This window comes from Chenopodium album, chromosome 21 (genome assembly GCF_948465745.1).
Source record: "Chenopodium album chromosome 21, dcCheAlbu1.1, whole genome shotgun sequence".
In the NCBI taxonomy this organism is placed as follows: Eukaryota; Viridiplantae; Streptophyta; class Magnoliopsida; order Caryophyllales; family Amaranthaceae; genus Chenopodium; species Chenopodium album.
Window position 1 is genome coordinate 29,211 of NC_137854.1, and position 13,138 is coordinate 42,348.

The window sequence follows — 13,138 nt, forward strand, 5'->3', positions numbered from 1 at the left end:
TGGCCCGCTACCCGCCCAAGCCCGCAAATGATCACCTCTAATTTCAATAGGCCCTTAGGGTAGTAATTAACAACTTTTTTTTTTTTTAGGGTAGTAATTCTCAAAGACTTTTTTTTTTTAAGGTAGTAATTAACAATTTTTTTTTTTCAAATTATAGTGTTTTGATTGGTACTCACGAATCACAAATCACAAATCACAAATCACAAATCACAAATCACATGTACACTCTCTTCCCACTTCTCCTCCAATATAACAAAATCGGCGAGACTCGGCAAAGATGACGGATCCTCAGCGTTCCGGCGATCCATTTCTTATCCGATACGACGACTCGGAGCTTCGAATCGCTTCGGAATTTTTATCGAATTGGCTTCCTTTTCTCTCAAGAGACCTCTGCCACCACTGCACCCACACCCTCTCCTCCCGCATCCTCTCTCTCTCTCCTCGTATGTTCATTGTTTCTCCTTAATTATTTTGTAGAATTTGCAATCTTATGGTTGAATTTCATCATTCTAGTCATTTGGCTCCTCCTAGTTCCCTTTTTTTTTTTCTACGCTGTCAATTGTACTGCTTCTATATTCCTGTTAAATGTGCTAGGTTAGTTACTATCTATGATTTCGCTGGTCGATTGTTGTGATTTTTTGGACAATTTTTGTTAAAATTTGCTCAGTTTTTTCACTTTTGCATTTTTCCTCGATATTATTTCCAGAGTGCAAGAATAAAAATAGTGCCGAACCTTCCAATTCTGGAGAGATTTCCACGGTTTTGAGGCCAGATTTTGAAGATAAAGATGTTGATATTTGTGATACTCATTCATTGGGGAGTTGGAAAGATGAGGCAGAATCCAACCCGCATGACACGGATGGGTGGTCGGGATCGTCGTCACCCCTTGCTGATAGGTCTCCAAGGGAACTAGTTAGTAATAGTAGTTCAGCGCCTTTCGAAAGCAAAACTCCTAGAGTTCGAATGTCATGGGCAGACATGGCACAAGAGGATGAACTCGAAGGGGATGGAGTGATCGAGGAGGGTAAGCCTAAAGGAAATGGAGAATTGGGCGGGTTGGCAAGAAGGAAGGCGGAGCTGTCGAGGGATCAGAGGGAGTATTTAAGATTTACTAATGTCAGAAGAAAGAAAGATTTTATATGCCTTGAGAGGGTTAATGGAAAGGTCATGAATATTATTCAAGGACTTGAGCTCCACACAGGCGTTTTTAGTGCTGTGGAACAGAAAAGGATAGTTGATTGTGTATATGATCTGATGGAAAAGGGAAAGAAAGGAGAACTTAAAGGTAAGTGGTGCTTGCTTCTCAAGTTCTTTGAGCTATTAGTATATGCATATGTTTGTTGCTTTTCCATATTTTTGGATGTGGATTTCAGTTTTATTTATTTATTATATCATATGCAGGGTTTTATCAGAAATTATTTTTTTGCAGTAGTGCTTGTTTTGTCTTGATGCCAGAACTATTACTGTCTTATTTGTTTGTTTAAAAACTTCTGTGGACCCTTTGTTAACATCTTTCTACAATCGCCATGCAGCTTTATTAGGAGTATGTGATAAATGGTTGATTTGTTACATTGATGTGAGCTTGGTTTGGTATATAAAAGGATGTTTTCAGATTTTGCTCTGTTTGGCTTGGAATGGAGAGTATGTGGCTTCTCAATGTTCTCATCCTCCTTTTCTCTTGCCCACCTCTAATCTTCTTGCATTTCCTTAGAAGTAAAGAAAACTAGGCTACCCGCTACCATCTTGAAAAAGACAAGTCTTACTTTTTTGGTGGATGATATTCATGATAAGGGATTACATCATTCAAGAGTTAGTAAGAGAGAGTGGATTGTATAGTACCCTAATATAATTATAAAATTTACCAGTAATGCCTCTCTATAGCCATTGTTGGAGAAGGAGAGAAGAGCTCACATTTAAGGAACCTTCCACACAAGCTTCCAACGTCAATAACACCCATGAATTTTTTATCCCTGCAAACGAGATTGTTGTCCCTAAGAAATAAAGCCCCTTTCAGCCCTTCTTTTTAAGGCTAGGAGCCTAAGCTTGAAGGAAGGATGCTGATTTTTGGATGAGGAGATTTAGGATGGCTAAGTAGAGCCTTGTGTTGTGATCTTGAATTACAAAATCAGAAGCTGAATTTCCATTATCTAAAGTTGAAATGGATAAAAGGAGAAGAAGGGGGAGGGGGGTTGTTATGGACAAGAGCTAGTGGAAGAACTATGGTCGAAGATTTATCAAACAACGGAAATGTTTTCCATAATAGTATGCTATAAAGGTAAGGTGACTTTTATGTCTACTATAAGAATGGGACCTCAATATATCTTTCAGAAATGGAGAAGTTAAAATTTCTGTTTTTCTGCTAAGAAAATTCATAACATACAATATACTTTAGTCATTAAAGATCCAAGGAATGAAAACTTTGCTCCAAACTGCCCAACTAATCACTCGCCGCAAGGCAAACCATTATTGCAATATTTCCACCACAAGATCTTAGTTTTGGTGACATTATTCAATCTTTAGAGTTTCTTCAGGCAGACAAGCGCTAGATAGTGTAGAAGAAGATCCATACATAGAAAGACACATTTTTATTAATTTAAGTTATGTTCCAGAATATTAATGTGATAATTTTAAGTCGGGTTCCATTGTTTTTTTGGTCTGATGAGTCTTGTCTTAATTTTTTAAGCATCCCCCTTCCAGATTCTCAGCTTCTGTAGACTGTATTTGGGAGGGCACGGAATGCTCCTCCGAGATACATTCACCATTGGGTAGGGTGGAGATCTCTGATGTAATTGATGTAATGGATGAGGTTGAGGTTTGACTTTCTATTTTCTCCACTTGCTTAACCAATAAGCTTATTTCTGAATGCTTTAAACATATGAACAAGAGCAGCCAAAGATGAGCAAGCAATTGTTATTTCTGAATGCTTTAAACACCTCTTGTTCTTCACACACCCCTAATCTATTTTCTCCACTTGCTTAACCAAAGACACTCATGAACCATGCCATTCTTTCCTCCATTTTTCTTAGGGTTTTTTGTGAAATTCGGCTGCGAAGCCGTTGGAAGTTTGCCGCCAGAAGTGGTATGTTGGGGTCAAAGTTTGTTGTGGTGTTAGTAGTGTTGAGGACAATCTATGTTGTGGTGTTGGGCAAATTCTTACTGTTGCAGAAGTGAAGGAAGAAGAAGAGAGAGATGAAAAAGGAAGGACTGCCAGCTGCCATGCACGAATTTCTAGACTAATATTTACAAGATTGCCATTTGAGTAACAATATTTGTTACTCAAAATGAGTAACATGGGCTCCCTCCATGAATTACACTAATTTGCGCGTGATTTTATATTGAGATGATTTGAACAAATCCCACATAACTATGTTTAATCGTAGCCATAAATGACTAAAGCTAGTCAAAGTATAGTTTGTGAATAAAAACAGAGGATGTTTTTTTTATAGGATATCATTTGTAATGCCTTGCTGTTAATCTCTGCTTTCTTAAAGCCAAGATCTTTACCAACATCCTGTAACAGATTTTCATCTATAATTCTATAGTTTTTTTTTTTTTTTTAATTAGAATTAGTAGAGGGCTAGCATTCCATTTCAAGAGGTGGTTGATAATTTTTGTTACTAAACTTGAGAAAAAAATAGCTTTTGACACTCTACAATAGGGCTACCAAAATATCAACTAGTTTGGTTAACCTATACCTAATATATGTTTGAAGACACTTCAATCCAAAGAGGAAACACTTTTAGTGCATTGAAAAGATGATTCAAAAATTTACTCGTTTCCGGTTTCCCATGCTTTAGTCATAGCATTATCAGCAAAGGATTAGAAAGGGATTATAATTACAGAATTACTGAGTAAAGCCTTCATAAGTTTGTCGCTTTCTAGACTAGATATCGAGCTAGAAATTCAGCTCTTTACCTTCTTTTAGCTATTTTAAACTTTAAAATTCCCACCCGCCTTCCTCTAGAAATAGCTAAAATGAATTCATTGATCAAAGTATACTTTCCCCATTGGCTACTTGAAATTTTTTAAAAAGATAATCTAGCTTGAATATTATTCCACTTTTAAGTATAATACATTATTACATTGTATATTTTAATTAGCAAAATCTGATAGCAGAAGTCAAATGAGTTCATTTTTTTGTTCCCTTTCTGAATCTGAGGATGGGGGAACCAGGAAATGGAGTAAAAAAAAAATCGAACATAGAGATTTACTTGATTTGAATCAGGATAAAATAATGGGATGTTTGTTTGACTAGATGTTGTCTTAATGAAGAACATAACACCAGATTGTATCAACATTCTCTTTTCATGTATTTGAACATGATGCTTGTTTACTTGTTGCTTGTTTTTGTGTTCCATGTAATGTGTAGAGCATGATAGCTAAGAAGATTAATTCTAAGCTGACTGATGTAGCCAAACTACTTTGCAGGATTGAAGAGTTCGTTTCTAGATGTGATATTTGGCTTTGTACTGTCATGATGTTTTCTTTTGCTTAGTCATCGAGTATAAAATTAGGTTATGATAGATTGATGGGTTGAAATTTCATTCCCTCTTTAAAGATCACAATCTCTACTTTGCTCTGTAGAATCTCCTAATTTCTTTTGTTTGCTGTTGCTTCAGAACGGACTTACACAGCACCTAGAAAGTGGATGAAGGGTAAAGGGCGTGTGACTATCCAATTTGGTTGCTGTTATAATTATGCTACTGTAAGTTCTCTCTATTTGAATGCCCTTATATATCCTGCATACATGGTGTTACGTAACTTACGTTACTCTACCAACTCTCAGCAGCAAATTTGGACAAATATTGAATGCTATACTGATAATTGCAGGACAAAAATGGTAACCCACCAGGTATTCTGAAACGCGGAGAAGTTGATCCTTTACCTTCTCTTTTTAAAGTGATAATCAAGAGGTTGATCAGATGGCATGTTCTTCCCCCGTCCTGCGTTCCTGACAGCTGTATTGTCAACATTTATGAAGAAGGAGACTGCATACCTCCACATATTGATAATCATGATTTTGTTCGGCCATTTTGTACTATTTCTTTTCTCAGTGAATGCAATATAGTATTTGGAACAGACTTGAAGATTGAGGCCCCTGGAGAATTTAGTGGCGCTATAGCAATACCCTTGCCCGTTGGGTAAGTGCAGTCCATTCATTAATAAGTTTTCAATTCCGATGTTGTCTCCTGTGTTGTTATACCTATTATGGTTTAATGGGTACCAATGGTAATATTTGATGTTGCTTCCTTTAGATCGGTTATGGTATTAAATGGAAATGGAGCTGATGTTGCCAAGCATTGTGTTCCTGCAGTACCATCTAAGAGGTATCCATCAATGTTTTGTTTCTCACCTTTCAATTTGTGTTGAATGATGGTTATTTTCAGCTTGTTTTTGGGTTAAGTGATGACTTTTAAGTGCCTTTTTTCTCTCCTTTTGCTCTTTCTAGGATTTCTATTACTTTCAGGAGAATGGACGTATCAAAGCGGCCTGTAAATTATGCTCCCGTACCAGACTTGCAAGGACTTGAACCATTATATTATGATGATGATGTAGCAAAGAAATCACCCCCTCCACATCACGTAGGCAGGCAAGGAACAAGAGACGGGTTCAGGTCAGAAAGGAAGAGAGATGAAGAGCCTCGATATTCAGCCAGGTTTCGGGTTGCCATGAGAGGTCCTAGAAGTAGGGTAAATTTGGGAGGTAGCTGATATGCAGAAACGTCTTGTGGTTTCTCATCCCATATTTTCTCAATTCCTGTTGAATTCCCTGTGTATATACATGTACTTAAAGTTGGCTATTATTTTATTAACATTTTTGTTTATGAATCAAAGAGTTTTGAAGGCTATTCTTCAAATCTGTCTATTGTGAATGTGAAATTGTTCTATGTTTGCAACTCAAGAAGTCTCACTAGAGTGTTTTGCTACCAGCCTACCTGTCCTAGTTTAATGAAGATTGTGTGGAATTGTATTTTATATTATTTTATTTTTGGCTATTTTTTTATATAATTTTTAATCGAACATTGTCACTAATACTATTATTAGTCATTACATGTCTACGACATAATTTAAATCATCACAAAAGTACATCAAACTCTAATTAATTTTGTATCAATGATATATTTTAAGTTTTGGCATATAGATAAAAAGTAATCGTATATTTTAAAATTTACTCCCTCCGTTTTAAATACTTGCTCCACTTTTCTATTTCGGCCGTTTTTAAATACTTGTTCCATTTTCTTTTTTGGAAAGCTTTTACAATATTTAATTCATTTTTCACACTTAGTGGACCCAATATAATACTCTCTCTCCTCCTATTCTTCCACTACTTTTGCTTTTTACAATTTTTTATTTTCTCAACTACCCCACTACCTCTATATTTTATAACTCTCTCCAATTTCTCCTAAAATTTAGCGCATGAAGATTTAGAGCAAGTATTTAAAAACGGAGGAGTAATTAACAATATTGGGCTCTAGTACAAAACTGTACTTACGTACGGAGTAGTATATATTTCGAAGCGGAGGGTAGAGGTTTCGGGACGTGTATATATAAACTAGTAAACTACAGTATAAAGCGTTGCCTAAGGTAATTCCTTCCAAAGTCCAGAAAACCCGACCTTTCTAGGGTTTCAACTTAAATTAATAACCAAAAATCGTCGGTCTGTTTTTTCGCCAATCAATCCGATAAATCCTCAAAATTATGAGGACTCGAAACGCAAATACCCCCAAAACGCCGGCATCACAGAAGAAGACACCGCCGGCGAAGAAGTCCGCTGTCAAAACGCCTACTCCTTCTGTACCGGTGGATTCCACGCCGGAGACGTCGACACCAAAATCTACGGCCTCTCAAAACCCCGAACCCCAGACTACTCCTACCACCGACATCAACCCCGAATCTGCAGGTATATTCAATCTATATTTTTTTAACAAAAAATTGCATGTGATGGAATAGGCGGATGTTCGTCTCTAAGTTTCTTTTATGATCGAATTTTGGATTGCATGTCAAAGATAAATTTTTTGATTCTTTTTTTTTTTTTTTTTTTTTTTTTGTGGTTAATTTATTTTATGCGGGGAGATTAAAATATTGAATTTTCCGACGTTATGTTAATTTTCAGTTTATATAGAGGAACGATTTATATGCATCTGGATGATGCATGCATGATAGATCGAGTGTGGTTGTGAATTAAGATTTCTAGTCATTTAGAGGGGATTTGATCTTAGGTCTTGGGTATCGTCTCCAAGGCATTATTCAAGCTCGACATTCAAACAACTCTGGGACTTTATTTCTTGTTATATTCTATGTATTCAGAATAGTTCATGATATATTAGTTATTTATGTACTTATTCCTCATTAACCCCTTTCTCCCCTTCCCAAATTCAGTTGAACAAGCAAAGGCACCAGCTGAAAATGCTGTTGTATCACCAACTAACAAAGGTACTACAACTAAGAAGGTGACAAAGAGAATAGTGAAGAAGAGGGTGATCAGACCCAAGACTCCTGCTTCAGCTAAAGATGGCACATCAGCGTCCGTGAAGACAGGTGAGGCTGGCGATGCCAAGGTTGATGTCAAGGATACCACAGATGCAAAGGCTGTAGATCTTTTAAAATCAGAAGAAGTTGTTATGAAGGATATAAAATTAGAGGAACTTGTTGCTGATAAGGTTGCTGATGGTGGAGAACCCCAAGATAAGGGCAAAGAAAAAATGGATGGTATAGATTCACCTGTTGTGGCTATTGAGGATGTTGTATCTTCTGCTGGAAATAAGGATGCAAGTGAGCCCAAAGAGGATAAGGATGAAGATCCCGAGGAAGAACCAAAAGACAATCTAGAAAAACTAGATACGTCAGATAATATGGATGATGATCAAAAGAAAGAGAATGTAAATGTTCATGATCTGCTAAAGAATAGGGACAGTGACAAAATGGATAAGACAGATGAACAGGCTGCTGAATCAAAACAAGATGAGGCTTGTGCTACTGGGGGAATCGAGGAGTATGGTGATGAGGAGGGTTTTGTGGAGCCTGGGGATGAGGACCTTCAAGAGGATGACGAGCCTGAGACTGGGGATGAAATGAAGGCGCTGGAAGTGGAGCACAAGGAATTGGCAGCCGCAGCCAAGGAGCGCAAGGTCAAGAAAGAACTTGAGATTTTTGTTGGCGGGCTGGATCGTGAAGTTATTGAAGATGATGTGAAGAAGACTTTCGAGAAAGTTGGAGAGGTGGTTGAAGTTAGACTGCTGAAGGATACTTTGACAAACAAGAATAGGGGCTTTGCATTTGTGAGGTTTGCGACTAAAGACCAAGCTAAGCGGGCATTATCAGAAATGAAAAATCCTGTTGTATGTTTTCTTCCTCTTATCAAAGAGTGTCTTTTATGTAGCACTTGTATATACTATCTTTATTCTTTCTTAAGCCTCTCTTTTTATAAATTGTTTAAACACAGATACGTGGTAAGCGATGTGGGACTGCACCGAATGAGGACAATGACACATTATTCCTTGGTAATGTCTGCAATACGTGGACTAAGGAAGCGGTAAGACTGAATTTGTTTTGAATAGTGATTTTTGTTGAGATTTTTTTTTTTAAAAAAAAATTTATCATCTCTTTTTGCAGATAAAACAGAAGCTGAAAGATTATAGTGTTGAAGGTGTTGAGAACATTACCCTTGTCCAAGACCCTCGCCATGAGGGTTTAAGCCGTGGATTCTGTTTTATTCAGTTTGCTTGCCATGCTGATGCAATGTTTGCTTATAAGAGGCTTCAGAAGCCAGATGCTATATTTGGCCACACTGAGAGGACTGCTAAGGTTGCTTTTGCTGAGCCACTTCAAGAGCCCGATCCTGAGGTGATGGCTAAGGTTAAATCAGTTTTTGTAGATGGGCTTCCTCCTCACTGGGATGAGGACCGTGTTAGGAAGCATTTCAAAGTTTATGGTGAGATTGAACGTATTACGCTGGCTCGCAATATGTCATCTGCCAAGCGTAAAGATTTCGGTTTTGTTGATTTCACTGCTCATGAGTCTGCCATTGCTTGCATAGAGGATGTGAATAGTAAGGAGTTAGTTGATGGAAACTCAAAGGTTTGGTTCCAACTTTGTTTCTAGCTTTTCTTTTCACCTATGTTTATATACTTTGTGGAATTGCCTTAAGGTGAGGATGTTTCTTGGTTTTTTACTTCCTACTGGGTGTTTGTTCATAGCGACAAAGGGTGGGCATAGGGAATACTAACCCCCTAATTGGAATTATCTTTTACTTTTTTAGTCTCATTATAAATTTGTACCTCCCTCTGGGTGATTTTGATGCACATCCCACCCTACTATTTTTTCTATAAACCCGTGTATATTTTTAGTTCAGTTCTGTGCTGTTACATGAATTGACTCATAGAGCAAATTCATTTGGAGGGTGTTATGTTATGGTACAATACTTGGCAAAATGTGTTTATCCAAATGTGGGAGACAATATTTTGTTTACTCTTTAAAATGGCTTTTTGTAGGATAAGATTAATCAGTTAAATTCAATTCAATCCTTAAAAACCAGTTCCAGGTAAAAAACTGTTAAAAAAGAGCAGCCATAATTATTATTTGGATTTTATAGTTGGCTCTATCTGATTTTATTTAGTTTTTTGGTGCTAGAGTGTTTATTCTTGCCTGTCTTATGTTTCGTGATGCATGATTTTGTTATCCCAGATTCCCTGTAGTGTCCCTATATTCTATTGTGCAGGGTGTTGGTGTTGTGCTTTGACAAGATATAGCAATACATTTGAGTTTGTTGCCCCTCTAGTTTCTTTATGCTCCTGTGCAGGCTGTTGGTGTTGTACTTTAACAAAATATTCTATTCCTCCTATCCTGTAGTAACCATGTTTAATTGTGGAATATGTTCTGTATGGGAAAAGAGTATGTGAAATAACTAATACTATAAGTTATTTGTTGTTGCCTGACTTTTCATGGAGCTTAAGAATCTGCTGTTCTGTTCTGATTTATCTATCTCATTATTTAGACAAAAGTAAGAGCAAGGCTTTCCAATCCATTGCCTAAAACTCAAGCTGTTAAGGGAGGAATGTGTGGTGGTTTTCGAATTGGCCGACCTAGTGGTATGCAGGCTAAGCTTTTCAGTGTCTTCTGATTCTTTTCCTTTTGTATGTTATATTACATTAAATGCACTTGTTGGTAGGAAGGAGCTTTGGGCGTGCAGCACCTGCATTAAATCGGCCTAATTTTCAGTATGGCAGACCCTCTCGTGGTCAGTTCAATGAGCCTGTTGGACCATATGGTAATAAATTTATCTTTTGTAGCCACTAGCCAACAATCAGCTCCTCTCTGAGTACATCTTCCTAGACTTTTTTGTTGTCTTTAATGTGTTTGCGCACTTGATATCCTTCTTTTTTTCAATAGGGCGAAGAGTTCCTTACAGAGCTGGGCATGTGGCACCTGGAGTTGGCCCTGCTGGAAGACCTAATTTTGGGGGACCCAGGGACATCGGTCGTGGACTTGCAAGACCTGTTCCTTCACGGAGAGAGCCTTTCCAACTTGACGATGGTGGCTATTCAAGACCTTATATGGGTAGGCAATATGATGATCCATATGTTTATGATGACAACCATGGTTTAAAGCGCCCATTTTATATGACTGTAAGTAGCGATCTATTTGATTATGTAAAATCTTGTTCATACATGTTGTCAGCCTAGTCAATTTACAGATTTAATTATCTCTAGGACCAAGAACCTGCATATATGGAGCCAAGTCGAGTTCGTCCTCGATTTGATTATTCTGGTTCAGGTCGTGGTACTCACTTCAGAGGTACATATCTTTTTGAATTTTTTTTTCTTCATGGATAATCCTCCTTTTCCCCCTTCAAGTGTTTTGGGGGTTGAGGAAAATATGGTGTTGGATAGGGCGCTGTGGAGGGAGAATGTTCATGTTAACGACGTGTTATGATTATATAAGTACTTTCTAAAATTTATCTTCCTTTTTTTTTCACTAGTATTATTTTATCCCATTAGTGCATTATGAACTATATTGATTTCCTTTGCTAAAGTTTTCTCAAACGGTCAAACCTTTATGCTTTTTACTCTAAATGTTTTAATTCTCTCTTTAAAACTTTCTTGAATTCTATGTTTTTTTTTTCTTTGGATGCTCTTTTTTCTCACTTTACTCACCTCTTTTCAAACTCTTTTTACTAAATACCTTGTTTTGTCCCTTTTTATATGGTAAGGTTCCTTATGACAATTCATGTTAGCCGACCCAAATCATTTTAAGGCTTTGTTGTTGTTGTTGTTGGATAATCCTCCTTTTCCCCCTTGAAGTTTCTCCCATAATCATAGTACGTTTAAAGCTGTAGATTACTTTTTGACTTGATTGTTTGTTTCTTTTCTCCAGATACTTATGGAGCTGGCAGTAGTTTCTATTCAAGTGGCTATTATGGTCCTCATGTAAGTTGGCATTTATTATCTAAACTTGTTGCTTGGCACATGATTTCAATAGCAAGCAGTATTTGACTTTATATCCATTATTTAACAGTATGGTGCACGACCCCACTCTTCTTTCAATAGTCGGGATCGTCCTTATGGAGGAGGTCATGGCTATTACTATTAGTTGAAGTTAGCAGCAAGGTAATTAATGTAAACTTAAACCTCTATATTGTGGATCCTTAATGATGGTGATGCTTTTTTTTTTTTTTTTTTCGTTTTAAACCATGAGTGGCTTCATATTATTGTTCCTTATTTTTAGGTGTTGGCTATGGCTGATTGATGGATAAGAGGCTTGCTGTTGGGGACGTGTTGTTTGACTTGTTTCTTACTTCCTTCTACCGTACTCCACCCCTTTAATTAATTACTCCATCTGTTCCCTCTCAATCAATATATTTTCTCCATAACCCGCTTCTTGGTGTAGTTGTTTGTTCGTGTCATCACTTCTGTATCATAAGCTGGTTTCTCTGATCTAGGCTAGGTGTATCTTTTCCTTTGATGGCTCTGGACTAGATTTGTTACCAAATAGCATGGAGGAGGAGCTTGATAGATAATGGCCGTGAGTGGCATTTTGCAGTTTGAGGATAATAATGTTGCCTTGTGGTTTACATATGTGGTAACTGAAATTATCATTTATTGACTTTCTGGATCTGCTATCGCAACTTGGAGTATATTGAAAAGTGAATTGTGGAAAAGGTTTCTAGAAAATGATGTTATCATACTTATTTGAAAGAAATGTTAGAAGTCCAGCTTCTCATGCATTTGGGATTTCTGTGGAATGGACGAATATTTTGGCTGGAAAGAGTGGGTGCAAAACTTGTGTCAGTGCTAAAGTATTGCTTTGTGGATCCTAGTGTTATAATTTTTGAATGTATCAATCTCAAATTTGGATTTATTTTGCTATCTGACCTTTTGGTCATGCAGCTGTTACCCTTTTTCCTTGTTTTTTTGGTTGTTGGCTGTTATATATGGAATTGAAAATGGGTTGCCTTCCTTTCAAGAGTTTTTTTTTTTCAAGAGAATTGATGACCATTTGGGTCTGCCAGCCTTTGATCTTATATAATGAGGGTTTTTCTAAGGAGATGGGATTATGCATGCTGAGTTGTTTACAGTTAATGAAGATGCATGGATGGAGTTGATCAGTTTCTAGCTGAGGTGGGTAGCGCTCTATGTTTGGTGGGTTATTATACCTTTGTGAGGTGTTGTGGGTTATGGACAATTTGCCAAGCATGTTTTGCACCTAGGAAAAACCTTTTTTTTTTTTTTTTTTTTTTTTTTGGGATTTGCTATTCCTTGGGTGTTATAGGGAGGTGATATTCTCTGAAAAGCAGTTTCATCATGTAGGTGCTTTTGTGGGCGTTATTGGTCAGTTCTCATGTTTATATGTGCTGCGTTTATTATATGATTTTATTTATTTATTTATTTTTATTTTATTTTTCCTGTTTGTCATCTTTTCCTAAAGCTTTCTGAGTTTGAGATATCGTGAAGACAACATTTTTTGCTGTTAACACGAATTGGGTTGCTCTATTTTATCAAAATGTTAACAGAGATCTACAGAATGGCATAAAGAGAAAAAATGTAGTGTTTTGTTAGTGAAGGAATTGCTCTTTTAAGGTTTCATCTTGTTTGATGGTGTAGATTTGTAAAGATGTAGTTAAGCAATTTTCTTGGATTCAA

At 37.0% G+C, this 13,138-nt stretch overlaps 2 protein-coding genes across 2 annotated transcripts; both read left to right on the forward strand.

Moving 5' to 3' along the window:
- The first annotated feature begins 114 nt into the window (after nucleotides 1–114).
- LOC145600940 (RNA demethylase ALKBH9B-like) lies at nucleotides 115–5,964 on the forward strand. Its single transcript, XM_081656819.1, has 6 exons — nucleotides 115–443; nucleotides 707–1,285; nucleotides 4,620–4,705; nucleotides 4,831–5,141; nucleotides 5,256–5,327; nucleotides 5,450–5,964. Exons 1-6 carry the CDS (start codon nucleotides 278–280, stop codon nucleotides 5,709–5,711), a joined length of 1,476 nt encoding a protein of 491 aa, XP_081512945.1. The 5' UTR covers nucleotides 115–277; the 3' UTR covers nucleotides 5,712–5,964.
- A 619-nt stretch (nucleotides 5,965–6,583) lies between these two features.
- Nucleotides 6,584–12,461, forward strand: LOC145600212 (uncharacterized). Its single transcript, XM_081656115.1, has 11 exons — nucleotides 6,584–6,900; nucleotides 7,380–8,338; nucleotides 8,443–8,532; nucleotides 8,613–9,077; nucleotides 9,994–10,087; nucleotides 10,168–10,266; nucleotides 10,389–10,624; nucleotides 10,709–10,793; nucleotides 11,373–11,425; nucleotides 11,514–11,605; nucleotides 11,724–12,461. Exons 1-10 carry the CDS (start codon nucleotides 6,699–6,701, stop codon nucleotides 11,586–11,588), a joined length of 2,358 nt encoding a protein of 785 aa, XP_081512241.1. The 5' UTR covers nucleotides 6,584–6,698; the 3' UTR covers nucleotides 11,589–11,605; nucleotides 11,724–12,461.
- The last annotated feature ends 677 nt before the right edge of the window (nucleotides 12,462–13,138 follow it).

Coding starts and splice junctions, on each gene's coding strand:
- LOC145600940 (XM_081656819.1), top strand. CDS start 278: ATGACGGATCCTCAGCGTTCCGGCGATCCATTTCTTATCCGATACGAC. Junction 5,142..5,255: donor GCAATACCCTTGCCCGTTGG/GTAAGTGCAGTC, acceptor TGCTTCCTTTAG/ATCGGTTATGGTATTAAATG. Junction 5,328..5,449: donor CCTGCAGTACCATCTAAGAG/GTATCCATCAAT, acceptor TGCTCTTTCTAG/GATTTCTATTACTTTCAGGA.
- LOC145600212 (XM_081656115.1), top strand. CDS start 6,699: ATGAGGACTCGAAACGCAAATACCCCCAAAACGCCGGCATCACAGAAG. Junction 8,533..8,612: donor ATACGTGGACTAAGGAAGCG/GTAAGACTGAAT, acceptor CTCTTTTTGCAG/ATAAAACAGAAGCTGAAAGA. Junction 10,088..10,167: donor TCGAATTGGCCGACCTAGTG/GTATGCAGGCTA, acceptor ACTTGTTGGTAG/GAAGGAGCTTTGGGCGTGCA.